Source organism: Rhinolophus sinicus, linkage group LG18 (genome assembly GCF_036562045.2).
Source record: "Rhinolophus sinicus isolate RSC01 linkage group LG18, ASM3656204v1, whole genome shotgun sequence".
In the NCBI taxonomy this organism is placed as follows: Eukaryota; Metazoa; Chordata; class Mammalia; order Chiroptera; family Rhinolophidae; genus Rhinolophus; species Rhinolophus sinicus.
Window position 1 is genome coordinate 1,559,090 of NC_133767.1, and position 26,295 is coordinate 1,585,384.

General features: G+C 57.3%; 2 protein-coding genes and 1 long non-coding RNA gene across 4 annotated transcripts in view; 2 read left to right on the forward strand and 1 right to left on the reverse strand.

Moving 5' to 3' along the window:
- COG7 (component of oligomeric golgi complex 7) overlaps positions 1–20,911 on the forward strand; it is a 39,831-nt gene extending 18,920 nt beyond the window's left edge. The window contains exons 9-17 of the mRNA XM_074322988.1: positions 268–422; positions 4,073–4,189; positions 5,991–6,056; positions 10,803–10,989; positions 12,430–12,570; positions 14,611–14,694; positions 17,549–17,663; positions 19,560–19,703; positions 20,538–20,911. Of these exons, the coding sequence (XP_074179089.1) occupies positions 268–422; positions 4,073–4,189; positions 5,991–6,056; positions 10,803–10,989; positions 12,430–12,570; positions 14,611–14,694; positions 17,549–17,663; positions 19,560–19,703; positions 20,538–20,704 (1,176 nt within the window). The 3' untranslated portion in view covers positions 20,705–20,911. The remainder of the gene's footprint in view (positions 1–267; positions 423–4,072; positions 4,190–5,990; positions 6,057–10,802; positions 10,990–12,429; positions 12,571–14,610; positions 14,695–17,548; positions 17,664–19,559; positions 19,704–20,537) is intronic.
- Positions 20,912–22,312: 1,401 nt separating this feature from the next.
- On the forward strand, positions 22,313–25,279 carry LOC141569493 (uncharacterized). The gene is made up of 2 exons (XR_012493202.1): positions 22,313–22,472; positions 25,054–25,279. It is a non-coding gene; the product is annotated as an uncharacterized LOC141569493 (long non-coding RNA).
- SCNN1B (sodium channel epithelial 1 subunit beta) overlaps positions 25,013–26,295 on the reverse strand; it is a 58,369-nt gene continuing 57,086 nt past the window's right edge. For both annotated transcript variants that reach the window (XM_074322993.1, XM_074322992.1), the window contains exons 13-14: positions 26,124–26,199; positions 25,013–25,933 (exon numbers count right to left, since the gene is read on the reverse strand). In XM_074322993.1, the coding sequence (XP_074179094.1) occupies positions 25,553–25,933; positions 26,124–26,199 (457 nt within the window). In that variant the 3' untranslated portion in view covers positions 25,013–25,552. The remainder of the gene's footprint in view (positions 25,934–26,123; positions 26,200–26,295) is intronic.

Consider the following 26,295-nt stretch of genomic DNA (forward strand, 5'->3'; position numbering starts at 1 on the left):
GTTGGGAATGCCTGACGTGGGGAACTTGAACCCTAGCTTGAGCTACAGGGAGGGGGGCCATCTTAATCACAGAAAGGAAAGCTGAGCCATACAGGTGTGAATGTCAGGATTTGATCCTGCTTTCCTGCCAAGGGGTCATTTCTGGGATCTCACTGGCCAGGTGCTAGATGGGGACGGCCTTTCTGATGTCCGTGTCAAGTGGTGTTCCCAGGGGTCTGGAGGCTTCCCCATCTCATGTGTCCCTCTGTGTCTGTGCCCGCTGACCAGGAGCATGGGGAAGTGATGGACTGTGTGCAAGAGCTGGGCCACTCGGTGCACAAGCTCTTCAGCCTGGCGTCTGCAGCTGTTGACAGATGCGTCACCTTCACCAACGGCCTGGCGACCTGTGGCCTGCTGGCGGCCCTGAAATCCCTCTTCACCAAGTAAGGCTGGAGGAAGGAGCCAGGGCCGGACACGCGGGAGGGCAGCGTCTGTCCCAATAGCAATGTGTGGGTCCCCTGAGCCCGCTGGGAGCCCAAGAGCACTCACGTGAGCCCAAGGGGGCACGCCGAAGGTGTGGGTCGCGGCACTGCGTGTGGTGGGAACGTGGGCTGTGGGCAGATGGGCACTGCCGCGTTTGCAGTATTTATTGATGAATTCCGTCTCCATGGACCAGTGTGGGTAGATCTCAGAAGTATTGCTGAGATCTGTAAACAAGTGGCAGAAGAGTAGGTCAAGTCTCCTAGAGTATGTAAGAAGAACTTACAAAAGATCAGGTATCTTTTCTGTAGCAGGGTTCAGAAGACTTTCTGAAAGGGCCAGATAGTAAGTGTTTGGTCAGTAAAGACATTTGGGGCACTGGGCTTGGTGGTGCGGAAGCAGACGGAGAGGACACGTCACTGAGCGGGAGTGGCCATGTTCCAGCACAGCTTCATTTACGGAAAACCGTGAGTGCCACCGCCTGTTCTGGATCTTTTTTTTTTTTTTTAATACTTTAAAATGCATTATATGTTCTTATAAAATAGCGGTTGGCAAACTTTAGCTCATGTGCCAAATCGGGCTCGCCACCTGTTTTTGTACATAAAGTTTTATTGGAACACACCCATGCTCCTTCCTTGACTGCCTCTGGCCTGTGACTCCTTCGCCCCGTGAGGGTAGAGTTGAGTGGTGAGGACAGAGACCTGGGGCTCTCACAGCCTAAACTACCTGCACCTCACGGGAAGAGTTTGCTGAGCCCTGACGTGGAAGTTCAGGCAACAAACTCTAAACACTGGTTGTCTTCAGGGAGATGGGGAAGGACTAGGAGGATTTAGCTTTGCTTGTTTCTGACTTGTTAAGAAGGCGCATACATTCACATAGTTCGTGTGTAATTAGAAAAATAAAATAAAAACATGTACAAACATCAGCGCAAGTGAAAGAAGCCAGTCACAGAAGACCACATGTTACATGATTCCATGTGTGTAAAATACCCAGAACAGGCAAACCTGTGGACACAGAAAGTAGGTTAGTGGTTGCCTGGGGCTGGGCTGAGGGGAGCATTTGGAAGATGAGGGGGTGACTGCGAAAAGTTAGAGGGTCTTTTAGGGGTGCTGAAAATATTCTCAAGTCGATTGTGGTGATGGTTGTACAACTGTGAACACTGAAGAGCATTGAGCTGTATCTAAGTGGGTGGATTGTGTGGATATGAAAGGAAGAAGGGAAGCGAAGGGAGGGAGGGAGGGAGGGAGGGAGGGAGGGAGGGAGGGAGGGAGGGAGGGAGGGAGAGGGAGGGAGGGAGGGAGGGAGGGAGGGAGTTAAGTTTAGTGAGAAAAAGCAGGAGAACGCAGCCCAGGGCTGGCTCTCTGACCTGTGGGACTGAGGTGGAAGGGCCCTCGCCCTCGGCAGGTGAGGTGCTCCCGGCTCCACCTGAGAGACAGACAGATTCGGAGGCTCTTCAAGACCTTTTTCCCGGGCAGCTTGTTCTGGGACAACGTTGCCTGAGTCTGGAGAAATTCCTCTTACTGCGCTGCATGTTTGCTGCGGAGATGTCGGCAGTGCTTGTCATTCCATCAGTCCTGAGCTGCCCTGTGAGCTCCGACTTGTCCTTGGACCCAGGGCCTTGGTCACTGCTGTGGGCAGTCAGCTCACAGTGCAGGAGCTGAGTCCTGCCAAGGACACGTGTCCCGCCCGATGGGGAGGTCGTGGGGAGGCTGGGGACAAACGTGCTGCCGTGCGGCCCACTCACCACCCGCCACTCGGCGTACCAGCATCCACAGAGCACGCACGGCGTCAGGGGTGGTCCTGACACGTATTTGTCAGAGTTGCAGGGTGGTGACATAGTTGGTCACCTCCTACAGCTAAAGCACACTTGTGTTCGTCAGCATTCCCTGTCACTTTGTCCCCCTCCCCGAAGGACTAATGACTCCAGAAAGCTGTCTCCGTCTGGGTGCAAAGCGGGTCTTGGTTTCCTGGCTTTCGGTGTAAAAGCTTGAGACTGTGTCGAGGGAGCAGCAGTGGCTTCTGGTTCGGGGCTGGTCTCAAGCGGTTCTTCCTCTTGGGTCTTTAATGGAAGAAACCACACAAACTGTCTCTTCAGGGCCGTGCCCGGGCTTGTCACATGCCACTTTTGTCACTTGGGGCTTACGGTCTGGGGACGGAGACAGATGAGACTTCCTGTGATGCCCACAAGTGTCGCAGGCTTTCAGGGAGCCCTGGGCTCCCGGACACTGTGACCGCCCACCTTTGTCCCCCTCAGAGCCCCGTCCTAAGGCCAGGTTGTTCACTTGCTCATGTTGTAAGAACCATACACAGCACCCCCCATGTCAGCTTTCGTTTTATGCTTCTCAGAGAACTTTTGTGTATGTTATTTCACTTGTTTTGTCGTCATGACAACTGTGAGGCAATACAGAGGACATCATAAAGTCCATTTTTTTAAATTTTCAGTAGAACACCTGATTGTATATTTTGTCACATTCAAGTAATTTAATTGTTAGTGATCAGGTTTCAGTAGTTTACTTTCCCTGCAGGTGTATTTCAGAACTATAGAAGTACGGACAAGTGACTGTTTCGTGCGATGTTTTTCTTTATCGCTGCCACTTTCCTGTGAGCTTTTAACTTCACCTTGTTTAGAATACAGTCTCTAAGTTGGTGTTGGTTTTCCTTCGGGCACTTTGTGATAAAGGGTTTGGGCAGCCTCACGGGAAACAGCGGTGCTGTAATGTGAGACCCAGGGTTTGGGAAGGCTGAGGGTCAGAGGCCATTCTGTGAAGATTTCCGATCCTGACAAATGAGATCGTGAGAGCCAATCGTAAGGCAGGTCGTAGAGGTCATGACGATGTCTCTGGGAGTCATCAAGTCCATTTAAAAATGAGGAAGCTCAGGCTCAAAGACACCTAGGAATCTGCCCGAGACTGCAGTCAAGGCTTCGTTCATTCAGGGCCTGTCTGCAGTGTGTTCTTTGTGCCAGCCCTGTACTAATTTCCAGGGACACGACACTGAGCTACAGCGGGACAGGGCCCGTGGCCCCACAGCGTCTCTTCTATCAGCTGCACTAAACATGAAATGCGCGTTCTAGAAGCCGGTCGGCGCCAGGAAGGGCAGCGTGCGTGTGCAGCAGCAGCAGCAGATGATGGCGTCCGAGTGGGGAGGGTTCCCGCTCTGAGCCCGTTTCACGCTCCCATGCCACTGAAATGGGGCTCCTGCCTGCCGTGGAGCTGGCTGTTTAACCTAAATTCAGGGCGTTAGAATGCTGCGAAGTCCCGTGGAATCAGTGACCTGCCTTCTAGCATCCTGGCGCCAGGTGTTACAGTGGGACGGGACGTTTTCAACAGATCTTTTAGCCCCTTTTCTAAGAAATGCACCTGCTAGTGATAGCCCAGCATCGTCTGTCACCAGTTGTCCCCTCATCCTGAGCGTCTCCGAGCTGCTGCGCCCGGTGAAAAGGCCAGTCTAGCCCCACAGAGCTGACCCTGTAGTGGTCAGAGGGTGCTATGTCGGCTCAATCTCAGAGGGAGCCTCTAAAGGTCATGAGCAGTTAGTCCCATCTGATGATTCCAGGAGTCCTGAGGTCCGAGGCGTTTGTGATCACAGCCCTGTCACTTGCGTGTCCCCGTAGGTATGTGTCTGATTTCAACAGCACTCTCCACTCGATTCGCAAGAAGTGCCAGCTGGATGACTTCCCTGCCGACTCCCTTTTTCAGGAAGATTGGACGGCTTTTCAGAACTGCATTAGGTAAGTGGGGGTCGCAGTGCCGTGTGCGGCCAGCACCGATACGTGTGACGCGGTGTGTGATGGTGAATGTGTGTGACAGGACTTGTTTTTTCCTGTATCTGCCCTTTTCTTTTTTTTTAAGCAAATAGTCTAGACTTTCAAAACAAGCCATGAACAAAAATCAAGCAAACCAAACCCCAAAAAGGCTCCTCCTGCTCTGAAAATATTTTTACGAGTTCTTTGTGAACTCCCCATCTCCTTAGGTGCCTTGAATTTTTAATATTTGTTTGCGATTCCCCCACCCTCACCCTTAGCCTCTGGTTTTTACAGACCTACAGTGACGTGGCGCGTGGGTCCTGTTTCTGGATCTGGCGCCGTGACGCTAAGTGCTAAGAGTGCCGTTTGGCCTGCAAGGGGCCGTGTAAGAATTCTGTAAAAGGCACTGAGGTGACCCCCCGAGTGGCTGCTCACAGCCAGGTTCTGACTATAGCCTGTGTGTCCCGTGGGCCACTAGGTAGGCACCCTGGTGCCCCTGTGGCCCTGGGAGTTTGGCCCTGGCCGTGTCCAGGCGGGGGTGCAGACGGCTCCCTGGAGCCAGAGCTGACCCGTGGACGTGCTCTGTTTTCTCACAGCGTTTCAGAGACTTCAGGTTAGTCGCCAACGTTTAAAAACCAGACTTACCATCATCCGGATGGAAGCTCTGGAAGCACGACCCCCTAGGGTTGGTAGCAAAGACACCACCACCCCCCCGCCCAGAGAGACGGGGCACACGCTCCCCATTGTGCCCTGGGTCTCCCACTCCCGTGGGGCCTGACAGCGAGGCCACTAGGCTGAGGCAAAAAGCAACCTAGAAACTTCTGTTCCTTAAGATCATTCTTCATGGATGTACCTTCTGAAAGGAGACACTTCTCTTTCCCACTTCCCCTTCTTCCCTCCTCCCCGAGGTGACACACACAGGTCTAGGGCCCACCGGGCAGACCCGGACCCTCCGAAGGCTCCCATCAACCACCACGGTGGGTCAGGACCTCCCAGCACCACTTGGGTGATTGGCTCCTGGGCTCCGATCCAGACTTGAACTTTTCTGCCGACCCTTAGGGTTCTAGGCGCTACCTATGTGCCCCGCCGTCCGTGGTGGCCTGGTGTGTAGGCAAGTGCCAGGCGCAGGTTCCATTGTCCCCGAGGCCGGCGGGACAATTTACTTTCTCAGGATGGAATGCTGGGCACCCGGTGATAACAGGCAGGCACTTCTGGAGAAAGTTCAGCGTTAATCCTTGCTTTGTCCTGACTTTATAGTTTGGTGTTGAAGGACCCAGTAGCAGGAGTTAGAGGCCTGGGTAAAGTTGCTTGACAATTAAAGGATTGTTAAGTGCAGATCCGACAGGCATTCAGGCTTATCTCTGAGAGGCAAGTGGATTAGTCTCCAGCTGCCTTTCATGTGATCTGAGAATTTTCTAGTATTAGGACAGTGGCAAATGGCAGGCATCAAACAAACATTAAATACTGAATTTTGGCTTTTACGTTTTAGCTGCACAGCCTTTCCAGCCCATTTTCTCAAGGGCAAAGCCCAGAAGCACCCGAGTAGTGTAAACATGTAACATTATTGGCAATCGTCTCATACAGAACTGTGATTCGTAGCTGCCAGGCCTGTGACCGAGGCTGAGAGGGACGAGCATTTCCTGTGTGGTGAATTAAGTGCCTTCCCAGAATCGGGCACAGCACCTGAGCAGTGAATGGTTAGAATCTGTGTGAATGAGACGCTGTTTGTGCTGTAAGAGTTGGCGTTCCAGGCACTTGAGCGTGAAGTGCTTTTTGTTTTGTTTAGGATAATAGCCACCTGCGGAGAGCTTCTGCGGCAGTTTGGGGACTTCGAGCAACAGCTGGCCAGCAGGTAGGACGGAGCTGGGGCCGGACCCATGCCCAGGCTCGTGGTCAGCAGTGACAGCGTACGGTCAAACCTGAAGCCACAGGCTTCGAGGGCCATCTGTACCTGGACGGGGGGTGTCATTGTCACCATGAAACGTTTATCAAACACGTGAAAAGGGCAAGGTCTGACCTGCTTGGCAGTGGCCACATAGTTTTGATTAAATATGGACGTTTCAGCCTAAACGAGGAAATGGTACGTGCTGTCTCCAGAGTATGAATGTGCTGGGTCCCACTGCTTGTTTGTAAGTCCGTTATTGGGGCTCAGAATACGTTTTCCTCTAGAATGTTTATAAGTGGTGTGAGGCCCCTGGGCTGCCCACAGAACCAGGACTAACCCAGCCGGCCAGCCTGCCGGGTCCTGCAGCAGGGCTCCATGCTGCCCGGGGGGTGCGTGTCAAGGGAGGATTGCTGGGGTCCCTCTGCCCCCCTTCTCTGTTCTGGCCCCTGCCAGGCTCTTCCAGGGCTCTGCATGCCCCATTCAGGCCGCGTTTCCCCTCCCAGCACTCCAGCCCCCACTCTTCCTCTCCCTTCCTCTCCTGTCATTCTTTTGGTACCGCTGAGGTCTCCACTCATGAGTTCATAGAAGTGTGGTCCACAGAGCTGTGGGAGGGCCCCACAGCGCCCCCCCCCCACTCCTTGAATTGTCGTCCGTCCCCAGGTGAGGTGGTCTCTGCAGGAGAACTTCGGGCAGTGGGACGTGGTGAAGTGGAAGGGAGAGCACGAGGGTCGGACCGCTCAGGGCAGAGGTCACACTGGCCTTGGAGTCAGGGCTCGAGTGGGCGCTGCCTCTCCCACCTGTGTCCTTCCTTTCTGAGCCCACGGATTGTCTTCAAGTCCTGAGAGTTTTCCTGATGGTTCTCACAGTGGGGAATGTTGTACAGCGGTGACATTGCTGTTTATAACTCATGACTCCTGCGCGTCCTGCTGCAGATAATGTGACATCCCCGAGTCAGTGAAACCGAAACTCCACATGACGAGCGGGATGTGTGTAAATCATACAGACGATGATGCAAAGCCCCCCACACCTGTGTGCACACGAACACAGTGGGGGAGCCTTGGAGGAGGAGTGCGGGGCCTGGGTTCACAGAGTACCCTAAAAAGGAGAAAATTGAACTCTTATGTGGTTAAAAGAAAGGCACGTCACTTACTATTGTCTTTTTTTTTTTTTTTTTTAAGATTTTATTGAGGAAGGGGAACAGGACTTAATCGGGGAGCAGTGTGTACTTCCAGGACTTTTTCCAAGTTAAGTTGTTGTCCTTTCAATCTTAGTTGTGGAGGGCGCAGCTCAGCTCCAGGTCCAGTTGCCGTTTCTAGTTGCAGGGGGCACAGCCCACCATCCCTTGCGGGAGTCGAACTGGCAACCTTGTGGTTGAGAGGACACATTCCAACCAACTGAGCCATCTGGGAGGCAGCTCAGCTCAAGATGCTGTGTTCAATCTTAGTTGCAGGGGGCGCTGCCCACCATCCCTTGCGGGAGTCGAACTTGCAACCTTGTGGTTGAGAGCCCACTGGCCCATGTGGGAATCGAATCCTTCAGCTTTAGGAGCACGGAGCTCCAACTGGGCCAGCCCACTATTGTCTTAAATCCAATAGTAGTTACAGCCTGGGCCAGCTTATTGCAAAAGTTAAAACAGTTCACAAGCATACAGGATAAATGCTGAAAAGCTCCTCACCCTAAAAGTTCTCTCCAGAGAAGCATATTTGTTGAGCACTTTACACGAGTTACCTCCCTCATCCTCCCAGGGCCAAAGAGGGAGGTACTGTTCTCACCCCCGTTTTTATAGGTGAAGAGACAGAGGCCTGGAATCGGGCACAGGACTGACTGTAAGGAAAGGGAGTTACTTGCGGACGTAGCTGTGTCTGAGGGGACGCAGCTGCGAGGCAGGGATTGGAGCCTGGACGTCACCCGGGGCGTCAGGATCGGACCACCACCTGCTGTCCTCAGTGTGGAGCTTCTCCGTGGGTGTGTGTGTGACATACAGACTTGCCTTTGTCCCCGAATGGAGGCGAAGCGTACATTCCAAAGGCTGAGCAAGGATCTGGTTAGGAGGCCGAATGGGGCCGTGACGACAAAGCGTGAGCTGCAGAGGCTGAAAGCCTGGCGAGTAAGACGACATTCGGGTCTGGCTGGGCCCCTGCAGCAGGTGATGTCCTGGCAGCTCGGCTGGGGGGGAGCAGCGCAGTTGCCCCTGTGTTCCGTCGGGAGGCCGTGCACGTGCGGCGCCTGTAGAGCTTATCTCCGCCCCCCGTCCGTCTCCCTGCACAACCCAGACTAGCAAGGACGCTGCTGGGTGGCAGAGGCAGGAGCCAGAGACGCTCCAGGCTCCTTCAGTGACGAGATGCATTGGCTCCCCGGCTCTAGATCGCGTCCTTGCCCAAGGGGGTCATTTTGTGGTTTATGGGCTGCGTCAGGCAGGGCCGAGTTGGGTGTCACCTGAGATTTCTGTGACATGGGGCTGCATGGGGACTGCCACAGGCTCTGTGCTCTTCCTGATGCTCACCTGGGACAGTGGCATCCTCACCAGGGTCAGGTGTTAGTGGGACAGTCCAACGGAGCAGTGAGGTTTGGGAGACGCGTAAATGTACAGGTTGCCATGAGTGAGGAGTGGGTGACAACTCATGACAAGGAAATGAGTTAAGGAAACAGATGGACTTGAAACATTAGCCCCACACTGGCAGGCGTTGGACCACTCTGCCCCCCATTAATCTCTGAGCTTCTTGCAGGCAAGGACCTTGTTCAGTCCTCTGGTGTTTCCGAGACCGAGCTTAGCGCCTGCTGCGGTGATGAGGACACGTTTCTGATGAGTGCAGGGCCCAGGGTTCGTTTCCATGGTTTAGTTCCCAGTTCCGGTAACTGCACGTCATGGGAAATCAGGCTCATGATGAGACCATCTGATGGGTGAAGAGGTGAGGGAGAGGCCATTGGTTCCTCGGGCTTGGACTGTGTTTCTTTGGCATTTCTTTATATTAGATTTGGTTTTTATCGTGGAGCATGTTCTTCGACGTTTTAAATTCTGAGCTCTAGTCCTTAAAACGTTCCCACCTGTCTGTTTTTCTTCCACTTGGTGCCGGTTTCCCCGGCTGACTGGTTAGCCCCATACAGGAGTTTGAGGTCTCAGAGGGCAGAGACGGAAGCTCGCTGGGCTCTCAGCCTCCCACTCCCCGAACCCAGGCTCCCGTCACTCACAAGGTCATCAGGAGCCCCTGCCAGGTGCCAGGCACTCAGGCGAAGGACTCTGTAGTGTCCTCACTGTCTGGTGGGCGAGAAATGAGACGAAATGTGACAGACGCCCCCGAGAGGTGCGAGGCTGATGGGTGCGGAAGACTGAGTGCCTGGGGGACACCGGGAAAAAGTGGGCAGGGAGCCCCTGGGACCAGTTGCCCCCGAGGAAGTGGGGTTGTCGCAGATGCACAGCAGAGGGCCGAGTGTTCTGGTGCAGGGGGCGTGGGCTCGGCCCACACGTGCATGAAGCCGTGTGGCAGGCAGGGCGGGCACTGGGCGTGAGTCGGGGGCGCTCATAAGGACCCGTGGCTCCTGCCACGGGGACCCTGGGTGCCCTGCTCAGGCCTGTTCACGTCCACCTGGGGGCACTGAGGGGTCTCTGGGAAAAGGGCAAATCAGATTTGTCTTTGGGAAAGATCATTCTCTTAGCCCTTGGGAAGGCAGAGTAAGTGGCGTGTAGAGGGATGGGGGCAGGGAAGGCTGCTGAGACGCAGGCGAGGAATAGCGATGACGTGGAAGTAAGGCGGTGACAGTGACCCCACAGTTTGGCAGGTGAGAGACCCAACCGAGGTGACCTGTGGGCCTGAGCAGCAGGGAGAGGTGGGACTTGCCCTTAAGGGTGAGGCAGGTTTGTTTTTGGAGGAAAAAAAGGCGAGTGAATATAAAAGCTGCCTCGTGCGAAGCAGTTTTCTTCGTGAGAAATTCCCATAAAGCAGGGGTTGGAAGCAGCCACGTTGGAACACAACGCAGGGTCTGTTGTCCTGGGTACATAGGTTCGTACTGTTCTGTACCCGTGTACGCGTCAGCTGGAGGGTAAAGTCGGGCAGAGGAGAAACTGCGTTCGTGTGTGTGTGGGGGGTCGAGTCACCCTTGGACAGATGGGCTTCCCCAGCAGCTCTAGAGGGGGGCCGGCACCCACGGGCTCCTCCAGGCCGTTTCCCGTTTTCTCACACTGGGCAGGCGCAGTCAATCTCTGTAGCACCCGGACAACGGAAGGAGACTTCCCAGTGCGGGCGAATACCAGCCCCACACCAGCCCAGGCTGGTGACCGCGCATCCTGTGCTTGGGGGCCTGTGGCGAGCTGCTGTCCCTGCTCTCCAGGGACCAGCTATCCCCCTGACGTGTCTGGTGGCTCACGTGGCTTTCGCTGTTCCACACAGTGGAGCCCATGTAACAGGCAGGGCCGCACAGGAAGTGCAGTGTCCCAGGCTGGAAGAGAGCGGCCGCTGCCCATGCCGGCTGATATCGTGTTAGGAAGACAGCACGTGTGTGGGCTGTCAGACAGGAAGTGGCACGTGGTATCTGTCTGTCGTGCACCTGAGGTCCCTCTCACTCCTAAATGGCAAAGGGTGTCTTCATAGGAAACGGACCCCAAATGCGCCTGGCTCGTGACGGTGTCCTGGGATTGAATAAGGAGCAACGTGAGTGTTCCCAGAGCGGTGCTCCACGCGGGCAGCTGGGGTGTAATGCGCAGCTCTGTCCCTGCAGGATCCTGTCCACAGCCGGGAAGTACCTGTCCGACTCCTACAGCCCTCGCAGCCTGGCCGGCATCCAGGACAGCGTCCTGACGGACAGGAAACCCTCCGCCAAGAACCCATGGCAAGAACACAACTACCTCCAGAAGGACAGCCCTGCGGAGTACGCCAGCCTGATGGAAACCCTTTATACCCTCAAGGTACGCGGCCAGGCTGGCGGCGTCGGTCCCCTCGGCCCCATCGGGCCTTCTGGCCCGTGCGTGGGCCCTGGGCGCTGGTGTGTCCTGCTGCCACTTCCGTCTCATTTACGATGCGGGTTTAGGGAGCTGATGACCTAACCTGGGTCAGAAGGGTAGAGTAGGAATCGGGTAACGGAGCTTCACTCTTGAGAGGAGGTTGTCGGACCACGTGACTTTAGATCTGCGGCCACATGAGCTGCCTGTACCTCCTCCCAGAGTTGGTCCTGTCAACAGCCCCGGCCCTCGTGCAAGGACAGTCCCCTTTTACTGAATGGAGAGCGGGGACTGGAATGTGTACTGATGCCAGTGGGCAGCCGGAAAGGGGGACCCCAGCCCTGGAGTTGGGACGGGGCAAGTCAGGTGCCCCTGCAGTGCAGGTCCCTCCACGTGGGGACCTGGGGGCAGGTGTGCCCTGCTGGCTGTTCCGTCACTTAAACTCTTAGTTTGTCTGCCGTAAAGCTGCCTTTGACTTTGAGCTTAAACCCTTGGGCTCCAGCAATAGAAGAACCTCCCAAGACAGGAAGTGAGTCACATAGCTCCCTGGGAACAGCCCCCACGGCTCTGAGAGGGCCACAGGCGTCCTTTCCAGAATCATGTCCACACCCCCTGGGTCTTGTTTGACGCTCACTCTCGGGGTGACAGGCAGAGGAGACATTGCTGCTCCCATAGCCCTGAGCGCAGTCCAGAGTTATCCCTCCGGCTGCGAGCTCTGGGGGGGCTGCCGTGGGCCTCTGGACACGCCCCTCACGGCCTCCCCCACCTGCATCCCGGCCCCCCGCGGCCGCATGTGAGTGGACAGCCCGTGTTGGAGCAGGTCTGCACGTTCACTCATCCGTGCTTCTGTGATTGGGGGACGCGGCTCTTTATCTTTGTTGCCAATCTGGCTTGTTCCTGTTGGTCCTGATCGGTTCATTTATAATGGCAGGAGGGTCCGCTTTCCACCTCCGCATTTTCTCAGGCCTTGGGGATTCCTCGGGGCTCACGCAGGTTGTGCACACACTGGCTCGCGGCCCAGTGTCATGGACCCGAGCTTGCTGGGGTCAGGGCTCGTCCATCACCCCTGTTTATGGGGGGCACCTCTGGGGGTCTCCTCCCAGCTCCTTATCCCTGCGGGACAGTCACAGGGTAGCGCTTCCTAACCTGCCAGCCGCAGTCCGTGAGCACCTGGGAAAGTGAATTGAAATACGGATTCTGGACGCCTGCACCCGCCGGACCCAACTCACTGGGCCTAGGGGGGCCCATGTATCTCATTAGGCGTGTGCTTGGGTCCTGGGTTGGGGGCCGCTATGGTCTGGAACGCCTCGCTGTTTTCTGCTCAGTGGCTTTCAAAGCGTGTGACTAGCTAATAACCTTGCTCGGGTTCAGGGCCCAACAGATAGCCTCTTGCCTCCCGTGTCCTAGGAAAAAGGGTCCGGAAAGCACAACCTGCTGTCGGCCTCCCGGGCAGCCCTGATGCGGCTGAACCAGCAGGCGCACCAGCTGGCTTTCGACTCGGTTTTCCTGCGCATCCGACAGCAGCTGCTGCTCATCCCCAAGATGGAGGTGAGCCCCCCAACTGCGGTGGCCCCCGCCCCGCCTCCTTCCCAGAGCTTCAGGAGGCGCCCCCTTCCACTCCCGAGGCCCGAAGTCCCACTGCACAGCCTCTGGTCCCCTGCACCTCACCGCTTAGCGAGGCTTTCTCTTAGTTCTGTCCCCGTGATGCTGTGTCTCCAGGCTGTTTCTTGGGGCTCGCACTGTGGCCTGATCGGCTTCGGCCCTGGGGGGGGCCACGTCGCCGTGCCTCTGGGGCAATAAGGGAGGTCACGAGCCCCTGGGTAGGTTGGGGCATGTCAGAGGTGCTGTTGTCTTGGGAAATCATTCTGGGACTTACGCAGCAGAGTGGCCTCCCGGGTCTGCTCTGGGGTTTGTGGGGCTATTTGCAGGGTCCTGCCGTGTCCTGTCCTCGACACCTTTTCTGTTTCGGCTTTTCCTAGAGCTGCTCACTTTCCTTCCCCACATCTCTTCTTTTTTCTGCTCATCCCACTTCCTTTTCAAGGGATTGCCTGTCAGGCCCGTTTCCTCTGCTGGCTCTGGCTGCTCTGGTCTCCCCTCCCCTCCCTCCCTCCCTCCCCTCCCTCCCTCCTCCTCCCTCCTCCCCTCCCTCCCTCCCCTCCCTCCCTCCCCCACCCCCTCCCCTCCCCTCCCCTCCCCCTCCCTCCCCGCCCACAGTGTGTTGGAGAGAGCCTTCTCTTAGCCCGGTGTTCAAAGCTGTGCGTCCTCCTCCCGGCCTCTTCTCGCACCTTGTGTGCCCAGTAGCTACCGCTTCTCTAACTACCCTGAGCTCCTGCTCCTCTGGACACTTGTGGTATCTGCCGCTGCGACCTCTGGAAGTAGGGGCCTGTGTGTGTTCGGGGTAGCGCTGGGGAGATGGGCGGGGGATGTCTGTGTCGTCCCTGCAAAGCCGACACGAGGCCCCGCACGTCTCAGCACCCGGTCCACGTGGGTGTCGGATGTTCCTTCTCAGTGAGGTGGGAGTTACCTGAAAAAAGGGGGCCGTTTTGAAACGAAAGAGGGTTCTCACGCAAGAACACGGCATTTAGAAAATTGTAGGTACGGGGATGGGGGAGGAAGGAGCTTGTCCTGAGCAAAGATCGTTCGACAGAAGCACTTGAGCTGGAGAGCGTGGGGAGGCCAGCGGCGGCTTAGCCCTGCGGGAGCCTGTGGACGTGGCCATCGCCTCCCAGGACCACTGCTTAAGGGTCAGGCCACCAGATCAGGCACCGGTGGCTGCAGAGAGCAGCTGCCGCGTGACCTCGGGGCTCACTCCAGGAGCCCAGCCACAAAGGGCCTTGTGTTCCAGGCTGGCTTGAGGGTGAGTCAGGTTGGAATTAAGCTAGACTTCTGTGAGGCATGCCAGGCTGGACGGTAACCTCGCGCTGCTGGTGAGTTGCCTCCTCCAGACGACGACCAGAGGCCCACCCGGTGAAGCCGTAGCCATTCATTCCACTTTCAGTGACGGAAGGAGACAAGTTGGTGTTGAGGGTCTCCCCCAGACAGGGCTCAGGGAGAGGACAGAGGGGCCGCTGTGGGGTTTGCAGGCCCTTCCCGTCCCTGTCCCCTTTCCCTCCGAGTTCTGCATCAGTTAGGTGATGCAGAAACACCCGTACAGATGAAAGCGGCAGGCGTAGCTCAGTTCTGTGCTCCTGGCGAGTGTGGTTTGCATCGCTGCAGCCCCAAAGGGCTTCCTGGGCCTCCCTCCCACGAGGACGGGATTTCACATGGTCTCTGGTGGATTTGGGGGGTCCTGGCCTCTTGGGAGTGCTGAGACCCCGTCCCGTAGGGAGACAGCGCACAGGGCTCCCACTGTCCTTTGTGCTTTCGGGGGAAAGAGGCCCGGTACCCACAGACGTGTGGTGTGATGGTGGGTCCTGCCACCATCTGTGGGGTGCCAAGATGGCATGACCTCCTTGCTGGCCAGCTTCAGGGTGGTGCTTTAAAGATGAGAAGCCCCTGGTCTGCCAGCCCCTGGCGGGGAGCGCTGCGAGCTTGGTGCGGCGCGGTCCGGGGCCTGGTGCTGACACCGTGTCCTCCTTCCTTCCCTAGAGCTGGAGCACAGCCGGCATTGGAGAAACCCTGGCGGACGACCTGCCCACCTTCAGCCTCACCCCCCTCGAGTACATCAGCAACGTAAGAGCCCCCTTTGCCTTCCTCTGCTGCTCGCCGCGTTTCAGGCCACATCTCAGGTTTTGATTCTGGCCCTTCGGGCACAGTAGTTATTACCCCATCGGTGCCATCTGGACCTTTGCCCTTGGAAAGCCTCCATCCACATCCAGGACTTGAAGGAAATGCCACTGATGTCCTTAAACCAGCGGATGAAACACGTGCTGATTTGAGAACCTCACGTGCCCCCCCACCCCGTCTCCCCAGTGTGAGGTGTGGCCAGACCTGAGGCTGTCAGAGTAAGTCCAGTGGGAAATTGTGACTTGGGGAGCCAGGATGCAGGTGGCCGAATTCTTCTGTCTGACGTTTGTGTGTGTCTGTCGTTCCGAGTTCAAGTTCAGCAGGCTGTTCGTGAGCACCTACTATGTGCCAGGCCTGTGCTGAGTGCTCTCGTGTTCACAGCGGCAGCTGAGTCTCCACAAGAACTGTAGTTATAGAGCCTTAATGTTTCGGAGGAGCAGGGCGAGGGCTGCAGGGCAGCGGGCACTGGAGTCCCTTCCTCCCGCGTTCACACCTGCACGCCTGCTCGTGGCCTTTCCTTCCTTCCTCCTGCACCTGCTCGGAAGTGTGTGCGTGCTGTACAGTGACCATGTGGGGCCATATACCCAGCCAGGCGCCTCACGCCACGGAGAAGGCTGGTCTCGGGTGGTTTCCAGGTGGGTGGTTCCTGCCTGTGCCCTCCCTCTGGAACCCTCCCCCCGCCCCGGAGTTGTGACTCCACTGACAAAGGCACGGGGGTTGTAGAGGTGTGTGGGTGCCCCATGTGTGTGGTGCCATCACGCCCTGTCCACCTGAGCAGCGTCCAGTCCAGAGTGGCCGTCGTTCTCCTGTCCTCCTGGGCGTTACTTGTTTCCTGAGGAAGCTGTTCAGATGTGGGTTGGTCTGTACAACCAATGGGAATAATCCCGCTTTTAAAATCGAGACCATGTTCGTACAGTCGGCATTAATTCAGGAGACGATGTTGCTGGAAGGGCCGTGAGGTTACAAACTGACCTGAAGTTTGCAGAGCAGGAAGGAAGGTTAGGACGCGTTTCCAGGCAGGGCCTCTCCCACAGCTGTGACCCTCCTGCGTTGCAGACGTTGTACGTGGGGCAGGAAAACTGTTGAGCACGCACTGCAAGGACAGCGCCAGGTGAGGGTCGATGTGGGAGACGATGTCCTGTCGACGAAAGCTGTGCTGTTGGCTGGTGGCAGTGTCACAGCATAGGCTCTGGGGGACAGAAGTGGGGCGGGGAGGCCGTTGACCCAGCGCAGCTCGGTTAGGACACGCAGTGTCCTGTGTGTGCGTCACACGGGGTTAGTTTCATCCTTGCCACAGCCCTTTGAAGTAAGAGTGGGGTCGTCCTCATTTCAGAGATGATGCACCCAAGGCCCTGAACAGATGACGTTGCCCCGTGTCACTCAGTGGTACAGGCGCGACTCAAACCAAAGTCCGTTTGCCCACAAAGCGTTTCGTTTTTCCTGAGCCGCTGAGGCCCACACAGCAGATCCAGGAGTATTTGTGGGCTGTGCGAATAGCAGGCACATGTCACAGGGGCCGAGGTGAGCGTCCCTTTCCACACCGACTTCCAAAAAGTAAGCAGACACATGGACCCGGCCTAGGAGCCACCGCAAGGCCCCCAGTCTCAGGCCGCTGCTCGTGTGGGATGTCAGGTTACTGAGGTCTGGTACCAAAATGCCGCTTTGTTGTGTTCGCGCGTGTCCTCACCCACACGGCCATGGGAGTGTTATAAAGGGACGCAGTGGGACAGAGGCCGTGAAAAGTTAAAACCACACAGACGCCAGGTGTCAGAATCAGTGTCCTTCCCTTCCTCCAGCCTTGTGGGGAGATGAGGAATGTACCGTGTGTTGCTGAGGTGGGTAAGGGGCCACTTGCCTCATTTGAGTGAAAGATTGTACAAGCAAATGAAAGGGGAGAATGCTGATTAATTTACGTTACCGTCTGTGTACCTCTCTGAAGGGAGACGAAACTATCACATTTTGGTTAGCATGGTGGCCCGTAGGACATATAGACTTACGACAGCCAGACCACATGCAACATTTGGAGCGCGGGTGTAACCATCGGATAGTTCTCTGGGCTGGTAGATTGTGGAGTCTGTGTTAACTTCCGGCTCCCAGTCTCGGGGACCCGCCGCTGGATAGGCACGTGTGAAGCTAGGCTGAGAGTTCTGAGACTTTTCATTTGCAGAATCAGTATCAACTCTGAGTCTGGAGAATCTGGATCCAAAATAAAGCAACAACAGGCTCACAGACCTTTTGAAAATATATACATTATGTTGTCGTAACCTGAAAATCAACCTTATTTTGAAACAAATTCTTACCTTGAAGCACAAAATAGTTATGAGTGGTAATAGAAATAGGCGTCTAAAATACGCCCGTGATGACGTCACGTGTATCTGACAAGCACTGTGTCATCTGTGGGCTTGTCCCCAAAGTCTTGGAACCTTACGTTTTGAGATTCTCCACCAACCAAGAAGGTTTTTTCAGTCTTTATTTCGTAGGGTTTGTATTATGAAAACAATACAGTTTCCCCTCCAAATCAGTTTCTAATCACACATGGCTTCTTTTCCAACAAAATGCCTTCCTTCGCCCAGTTCCAAAACTACTGAGGCCGTTTGAACGGCGGCTGCATGCTCTGCCTGCAAACCACCACTGACTTTCTGAAGGTGTTGCCATTAGCAGGATAAGCACAGCCGGAAAGGTCAGACCGGGGCCACCCCGCTTGCGGAGTCGTGTCTGTCCATCGTCTGCCTTCGCACAAGTGTCCTGCGCAGATGGCCCGCGGGCATCGTGCCCGCCTGAAGGTGCCTTCCTCTTGCAGATCGGGCAGTACATCATGTCCCTCCCGCTGAACCTGGAGCCCTTTGTGACTCAGGAGGACCCCGCCTTGGAGCTGGCACTGCACGCGGGGAAGCTGCCCTTCCCCCCTGAGCAAGGTGAGCGGGGCCTGCTGGCCGGGGAGGGGCGGCCGCCCATGGGGCACCTTTCCCCTCGTCACACACGGTCCCTGGGAAGGGAAGGGAAACCCTAGCTGGGAAGCAGGATGGTAGCGATGGTCGAAAATACGACAACCACAGCGAGCAGCCGGTGTGGGCATTTATTTCTGTGTTCCTTTCTCTCGTGATGTTTTATTACGAAGAGTTCAACCATGTAGCAAATGGGGACAAGTCCCACCGTGCGCACCCGTGTGTCATCGAGGATTCTAGCGTTGTGACCGTGCAGGTTTGAAGGACCAGACGCCGAGCCCCCAGTAGGAACTCTCTGACGAGACGAATGGGTTTTTCTAAACACTATAAGTAGAAGGGAGATTTGAAAGTCTCTGTGAGCCTTCTTCCCATGAGGAACTTGAACTTCGGGAATTTTGAAGGGCTGTCTGGCAGGGTCATGTGACACAGTGGGTCCCAGTGGGGGCTTGTGCATGACAGTGTTGGTCTGGTCCCTGCTGGTCCCCTTGCCAGCCAGTCACCCCGTGTGAGCCACAGGGGGCGGGAGGTCCCTGGAGGCTTGGCCGCTGTCCTGGGTTTGTGACCTTGGGGTGAGTGACAGTGAACATGCCGCCCATGGGGTGCTGGGCCCAGGGGAGCCCCCCACTGTCCAGGTCTAGATTGCAGTCTGTGGGGTCAGGCTCTGGCTGGTCCTGAGAGGGGCTGCGGCGGTGTGTGGCCCTCAGCCAGAGCCAGCGCTATGTGGGCTGTGGCTCCAGACAGGCCACGTTGAAAGCGGTGTGGCCAGATCATTGCAGAGCCGACCGCCAAAGTTGCCGTGCTGCCGAGCCCAGCTCCCCATCTGCCTGGCCTTACGGCCTCCTTGGCCTCCTTTTCTCTCCTGCCCGTTTCCTGCCTCTTGACCTCACTCTGACCCATGAGTCCTGATGGCTTGAAAACCTCTGGCCCCTGGAACCTGGGGACAAGACTCCATCCCAGCAAGTGCTTGCAGCCCCCGTCCTCGCCTGCTGGGTTTCTAGTGGTCGTGGGAGCATTTGGCCCCTCTTCTCCTACGTGGGTCATTTATCACTGCTTGTCCACGTACTTTTTGTCATGTCGCTGTCATGTCTGCCCCCCCTTTCCTGCTGTTGGGGGTGCCCCTTCCCTGTGGAGACCGGCAGGTCTCTTGCAGACTGGCTGCCCCCTCTCGCGCTTCTCCCCACAGCCTGTCTGTCCCTGTACAGGCTCTCACATTGTAGCCGTGGCCCACTTCCTGCTTCCTGGGTCCGCAGGATTCTAGGTGACCTCCGTGACCAGCCCCGGCCTCACACTGTGTCCCATTGCTCCCTCCCTGGCCTCACGCTGACTCTGACACCTGCCATGTGTGTAGCACTGAGTGTGTGGTGGCCGTGCCCAGGGCCTCACGTAACCTGTGCAGCCTGTGCAGCCAGGACTGTTACCAGCTCCTGAGTGGTGGGGTCGGCTTTGAACGGGCATCAGTCAGCTCTGGAGTGCTGTCCGAGCTTTGGCCTTCTGTGTCCCCAGCCATCCTGCCTCCTCCCGCTCTGTGGGTGTGCGGCTCCCGCCCGCGGGTCTGCTACCCGCCCGCCCCTTGCTCTATGTGTAGGAGGCCTCGGCCTGCGTGACTGCCCTCCACCCGCCTCTGGGAACTCTGCCCGCCTCACCTGCCTGCTTCCTGCTCTAGCCTCATGGTCCTTAGTCCATACCGGGTGACCTGAGATGTCATTGTCCTGTTCCCTGCGTCTCCCTCGAGATGGCAGCGCCTGGCACGTCTGTGTGAACAGCGCCGTCGTGGGCCAGCTCGCCCAGAGGCCCGGGGGAGCGGTTGCCCAGGGCTTGTCCTGAGCGGGTTCTGCGTGACGCCCACCTTCCCCTCCCCCTCCCCAGGCGACGAGCTGCCCGAGCTGGACAACATGGCTGACAGCTGGCTGGGCTCGGTCGCCAGGGCCACCATGCAGACCTACTGCGACGTGATCCTCCAGATCCCCGAGCTCACCCAGCACTCCACCAAGCAGCTGGCCACGGACATCGGTGGGTCCCCAGGACAGGCGGGGGGCGGGGGGCAGCTCCGCCAGTGCACCTGGAACCTCCTCCCAGGCCCTTGCTTAACGGCAACCCCTGATTTGGCTCAGAAGCTTGTTCAAAGTGCGGGCCGCTGTCCAGGGCCCCCCAGACGTCTGTGTTCCAAAACATGTCCTGACAGCAGCTGTCATGGCCGCCGTCCGGCACCCTCGTAGCTACAGCCTGTGGGTCTTGCCTGCGCCAGCAGGTGGGAGTGGGGACTCGGAGAGCTGGAAGGACGTGGCTGAGGTCTCTGTGACCTCGGATACCTGGCCTTCTCCACTCTGCTAGTGTCGCCCAGCTTGCTTGGTGCTTAGGTTTGTGGGGCCCAAGGGCTTCCTTGGAGGTTCTCAGTGATGTGGTCTGGGGTGCACTCAGGAGTCAGTCTTTAGCACCCCAAGGGGTCATCTGGGACGTGTGGGAACCTGCGTCATGTTAGGCAACCCCCCACCAGCATGAGGGCGGCTCTGCTGGGACATCTTTAGTGTCTGCTCGGATGAGCTCACGGGGCCAGCGGGCCCCAGTGTGGAGCTTCCGGTGAGGTCGGCTGGAGAGTCGAGTGTCTCAGTGGGAAGGGGGTGGCGGAATGGTGCTGGCCCTTTGCAAAGTCAGACTTCCTGCACTCGGGCCTCACTCAGGCCTGACACTCTTGGAAAGACCCTCGGGGTCGAGGGCACCCGCTGAGGGCAGAGCGTGCACCAGCATTTGGGGGCTGGGGTGTCTCGTTCTTACATCGGGGGCTGTGGGGCCTGTTCCTCCTGATGCTGAGTCTGGCGAGCTGTGTCTGCCCCTCCGCCCCCACAGACTACCTGATCAACGTGATGGATGCCCTGGGCCTGCAGCCCTCCCGCACCCTCCGGCACGTCGGGACGCTGCTGAAGACCAAGCCCGAGGACTACAGGCAGGCCAGCCGGGGCCTGCCGCGGCGTCTGAGCAGCACAGTGGCCGCCATGCGTGGTGTGCAGTACTGAGCCCGCGCCCGTGCCCGGCAGCTGTACAGGTGGCTTCGTGCGGAAACGGCTCGGGATTGGGCAGAACTTGTTTGAAAAAGACTTGGTTCATTTGTATCATCACAAATAAGTTGTAAATTAGGATAAATTATTTATTAGAGGAATTTTCAGATGACTTTTTAAATGATCCAATCTTGAAAATGGAATTAATAAACGCTTTGAAATGCACGAAGGCTGTTTTCTTTTCTCTGTGAACATTTGGATGCTTGCCACACTCCGTGTCTTACGCCCTGGGGACACAACTGTCATGGGACAGGAGGGAGGGAGAATCAGGTAAACCAACAGAGGACAGTTTCAGATGTTGGGACAAGAGCAGTCAGGACTGAAAGCCGCCTGGGGTAAGAGGGCAGGTAAGCCCGAGACCTAGAGGGCGCGGGATGCAGCAGAGCCACAGGACGAGCAGTCAGGCAGAGGGCAGTGGGACCAGGCCCCGGGGCCACCAAGGTCAGTGGCAGGAACAGGAAATAAGGTCAGAGGATGGGGGACCTGCTCCCCACAGCCTGTGGGCCATCGTAAGGACTTGGGCTTTTCCTCTGACCTTTAAAACTCACGGGATGGTGCGGATTCTATCTTTTTTTTTTTTGCTGGTAGCTTCTGTGTCTCATAAGGGGGTACTTGGCTACAGGGAACAATAATGTAGTTTGAGTGACTCAAATAGAAGTTGCTTTTTCTCAGTAACAAGCTGTGCGATGGCGGCGACGGCACTGATTCGGCGGCTGGACTGTCAGGACCAGGGCCAGCGCCTCTGTGATCGCGTCCTTTCCCCGCGTGCTGGATGCCCCGTCCTTGGCGGCAGCAGGTATGTCGTCCACCTCAGGCGGCCGTAGCGGAGGCCGCGCTCGGGCAGTAACTCTGTGCCTTCCACCAGCAGGCAGAGGCCTTCCTGGAAGCCCCCGTTGACCTGCCCCCAGGCCTCACTGGCCATTTCTCAGTCAACGGACATCTCCCCAGCTGCAAGGAAGGCTGGGAAGGTGGGGACAGGACTGGCTCCACAGGGTCTGTCAGCCTGGACACTAGTGCTGTTGGGCCGGACAGCTCTGCCATGGTGGAGGTGCTCCCCGAGGCGTGATGTGACAACCAGAAAGGTCTCCAGACGTTGTCCAAGGGCCAGAATCACCTCCAGGAGAGAACCCCTGGCTGAGACCATTCAGGATTTCTTGCTGGGGCTGGGCAGTTGCAGCTCTGAGCACACTGGGTTTGGATCACAAGGGAGGGGAGGGCAGCAGGGTGTCACGGGGTCCCTTGTGGAACTGGCACAGACGGCCCCATCCTACACAAAGGGACGGGTTTGGAGGGGTATAGGGGGATTGCCCAGAGTCACCGAGCTCTCACGTGGCAGTGCTGGGGTGCAGAGCAGGCCTGGCGACGGGCACCCCCGCTCCCGACCACTGGGGCTGGAGGCAAGCTTGTGACACCATCCCAGTGGGGACATCACACCTGTGCCTGGAGTGGCACCGTGTGCCTATGCCTCTCAGGAACCAGCCTCACCTGGCTGTCAGGCAGCAGCATCTCACTGGGTTGTCAGGGCTTCTTTCACTCTCTGTCCTCACAGCCTTGGAACCAGTTTTGCTGGACCCAGAAAAGCATCAGCTGCAAAGTCGCACCGAGAAAAAGACCTGGTTTCTCGCGGTGGGTCCCACACTGCCTGGCGGGTCCAGCCAGGCGCCTCGAGAAAGGGGGGCCAGCGGCCTGGGAGGCACAGCGAGCTGCTCTAGTGGAAACCCCTGCGGTGAGCTCTGCACCAATGTCGGCGAGAGCCGCTGGGCTTTGAGTCCCAGCTTCGCCACCTCCCAGCTGAATGACCTTGGGAAAGTCACGTCCCCTCTGCGAGCCTCATCTAACCTGCAGACGGGTGTAATGGTCCCTAACCCACAGGGTGATCTGAAGAGCCCCTGAGGTACTGTGTGGGCAGTGGCCTGGAGGACGTGCGCCGTGTTAACGTCACCGTCCCCCAGCTCTGTAACCGACCGACCTTCCCTGTTGGGGGGAGGTGGGAATTACCCACTGCCGTTTCTGGGCAGTTTGGGCCCTGCCAACCGAAAGGGCTCTGACAGGGCCCCAGTCGAGGGACAGCACAGTGTTTCTCTCCCCGTCTGGGGGGCAAGGCAGTGCCTGTCTGCCTCCTTGGAGCCCGCCCGGGCCCTCCATGCTCCCCCGAGAGAAGGGAGGGCAGCTGACGCCCAGCAGCAGCTTGGTTCCCGTCTTTGGGCAGCTCGGGGGCAGGAAGCACCCTTCCCATTCCTGCTGCAAAGTGTCTCTGAGAGTCTCGACTTCCGGTCAAGTTGGCAGAGCAAGTAAACGCTGGGCTCGTCCCCTCCCAAAGCCACGTCCGACTTACAGACAAACTACACAACAGTCACCCTCGAGAACCACCTGAAGCCCAGCTGAGCAAAAGCCCTACAACTAAGGACAGAGAGAAGCCATCTTAAGGCTGAATATTGAATGCCAGCTGAAACTGAAAAATACATTTAAAAAAATGTCCCTGAACAGACCCTCTCACGGGTGTCATCAGGGGCTTTCCCACCACGGCCCCACCCAGGGCCGGCCAGATAGCGTCTCCCTTACCATCAGTCATTGGTTCAGGATGAGCCTCGTTCTCAGGCTTTTGATGGGATGCTGAGAAGGGGGGCATTGATCCCATCCTGGTGCCTGTGCTGAGGGGTGGAGCCTGGGGCTGTTGGGGGAACCTCTCTGAGGGGGACTCCATGCTGGGCAATCAGCCAGGAGCTGAGAAACCACCAGACCCAGGTGAGCCCCTGGATACAGCCATGCCTGAGTCCCTGCACTTCCGTGATACGAACCAACGTGTTCCCTTTTCACCTTACGTCAGTTCAGAAAGCTGGCAGAGGACCTCGATCGTCATGCCAGTACCTGCCCCATAACATCGGGTGAGCCTTGGGCTCTGCTAAGGGATTGGCATCCCGGTGACCACCGGCAGCAAAAGCATGAGGCTGGAGTCCCACCTTTGTCACTAGAATAGCAATCCTGGGTACCTTACTTCACCTCTCCGAGCCTCAATTTATTTATCTGTGAAGTGGGGTAATATTTCTCAGTGGTTATGAGAATTAAGTGAAATAAGGCTTATAAAGTACCTGGCCTGGTGCCAGACATGTGGTAAGCACCTGATACAATGTAGCCATTGTCTGATGACAACTGATAGTGGTGAGTGGTGACAACAACCGCTCCTGCTAATAAAAAGTGGGAGGCACAGTAGTCCCGTGGTGACGACCACGAGCTGTGACTCCAGCCTGCATCCCCACCGGGCCTTGTGCAGGGACACTGGCTTCTCCCAGGCCCTCCTCACTCAGTCCCCTATCGGAGCTGCCTGTGGCCAGACTGCCACCGAGTCTGCGGCACCTCCTTTCCCCACAGGTGCCCCCCTGGGCCCTTGATGGGAGGCCAACTTGTTTGCCGGCTGAGCCCTCGGATGCCAGGCTCGAAAGCCACAGCTCCTTCACCGCTGGCACCGGCAGGTGACAGCAGGGCCCTGCCACGAGGGAGCGGTCAGCTGTCTGCTCCGGCCACACCAATTCTTCCATAAAAGCTTCCTGACCTCTCTCTGGGGAGCCCTTCGGGTGGCCTATTTGGCAGTTAAAAATACAAGATGCTCAGTTAAATCTGAATTTCAGAAAAACAGGTAATTCATTAGCACGATCTAGCTCAAATATTACATGGACACATTTCAAAAATGTATTTGTTGTTTACCTGAAATTCATATTTAACTCGGTATCTTTATTTTATCCAGCACCCCTGAGAACCATGTCCCCAGCACCCCCAAACCACAGGATTCTGCTGGGAGCCAACCGGCCTCAGGTGTGGGTGGGGTCTGACCAGCCCAGCAGCCTGGCCAGCTGGCCACTGATTGGTTCTGAGGCAGGCATGTGACCCATTCCGTGACCAGTGAGAGTCAGCCCTGGAACTTGCTGTGACAGTTGGGAAGCCTTGCCCTGTCCCAGCTGTGCTTGCTGAGTTTGGAGTTGGAGATGGCTTTTCTTTTTTTTTCTTTTTTTTGAGCTGCCTGAGCTTCAGCCATTTGGAGTGTTTCCCCTCCTTTCCCTTTGTCTCTCTCTGTCCTTATAACCCAAAGAAGTCAGCGGGTGGCATTAAAAAAGTTGTAAGGTCACTAGTTCAGAGACAACATGAAAGGGACTTTCAAAGTCCCCTGCGTGGGGCCTTGCCTTGTCCAGGCCTTGGCTCCCACGCCAGCGTGGCTGTCATGGCACTGCTGGGTCAGGGCACTCTGGCTGCCCTGTCAGACAAAGAACACAGCTCGACTCGGTGTTTTCTCCTTTTCTACTTTTATTTTCTAGGACAAAACATGCCACCTGGCAGCATCCCGTGCTCCACACCTGATGCTCTTCGCTACCCTCATCCAATCCCATTCACAGAGGCCAGCCAAGGGCACAAGGAAAAGGCACCGATTCTGGGGACCGACGACACGGCATGCCCACCTGTTCGTCTCTGGAGCAGATGGTGACTGGCACTGGGATAGAGGTGGCTTGTCCCCGGGGAAGGGTGTTCTGGGGTCTCTGGAGCCCAGGGGGGCGGGGACCTGGCCTCAGGTGGGGTTGGGGGCTGGGCAGGAACCAAAGGACACAACTTCCACCTCCGTCCCAGCACTGACCCTATGGAGCCGCCAGCCTGGGAGTGGCCAGGGGCTGCTGGCCTCTCCTGGAGGGACGCACACTGGGCCAGGACACCCATCCTCCCAGCCCTTTGCAGAGGGCACGATAACATGAAGCCCTGGGCACTGGTCTCGGCTTCTCAGGTCCGAGTTCTTGGGTTGCCCAGGGTGGGCAGGGCCGGGGGCTAGACGGCATCGCCGTCACTGTCTGACTCGATGACATCCAGTGGCTGCAGACGCAGGGAGTCATAGTTGGGGGGTGGGGTGCCCGGGATGGGCAGGGCCTGCTCGTGCGCGTAGGCGCCAGGGTCGGGGCCCTGGTCGGCCGGGTCGGGCTGGAAGGCGAAGTTGCTGTGGGCCTCCACGAGCTCGGCCACCGTGGGCGGCGGGCCGGCGTAGCGCGCCTGGGCCCGCCGCTGCCGCAGGCCCTTGGAGAAGGCCACCAGCTTGATGACCGTGATCCACAGGAAGTCGATGACGATCTCCGCGAACTCGACGAGGCACAGCACCGAGCCCCCCATCCAGAAGCCGAACTGGCCGCCCAGGTTGGAGAGCAGCCAGACCATCTGCGGGGAGCGGGGGCTGAGGGCCTGACGGGGTGGGGTCCAGCCCCACCGGCCTGCCTGGAGCCCAGCTGCTAGCCGGGAAGGGGGAAGGGACCACCTCAGCCCCAGGACCTGCCTGACTACTCTTCAGGGCTGGGAACCCTCCTCACCCTCAGGGCGCAGGGCGGAGGTGGGGGGCCCCCAAACTCACGTTGTACGCTGCTGACTCCTCAATGGTACGGTAGTTGAATTCTTGGAAGTAGATATTGAGCTTGACAATCCCCTTCCTGCAGGAGGCGGCGAGAAGGGCTGATGCCTTTTGCTCGAGGTGTGCACACACACGCACACACCAAAGGCAGCCAAAGGGCCACCCTCTGCTCGAG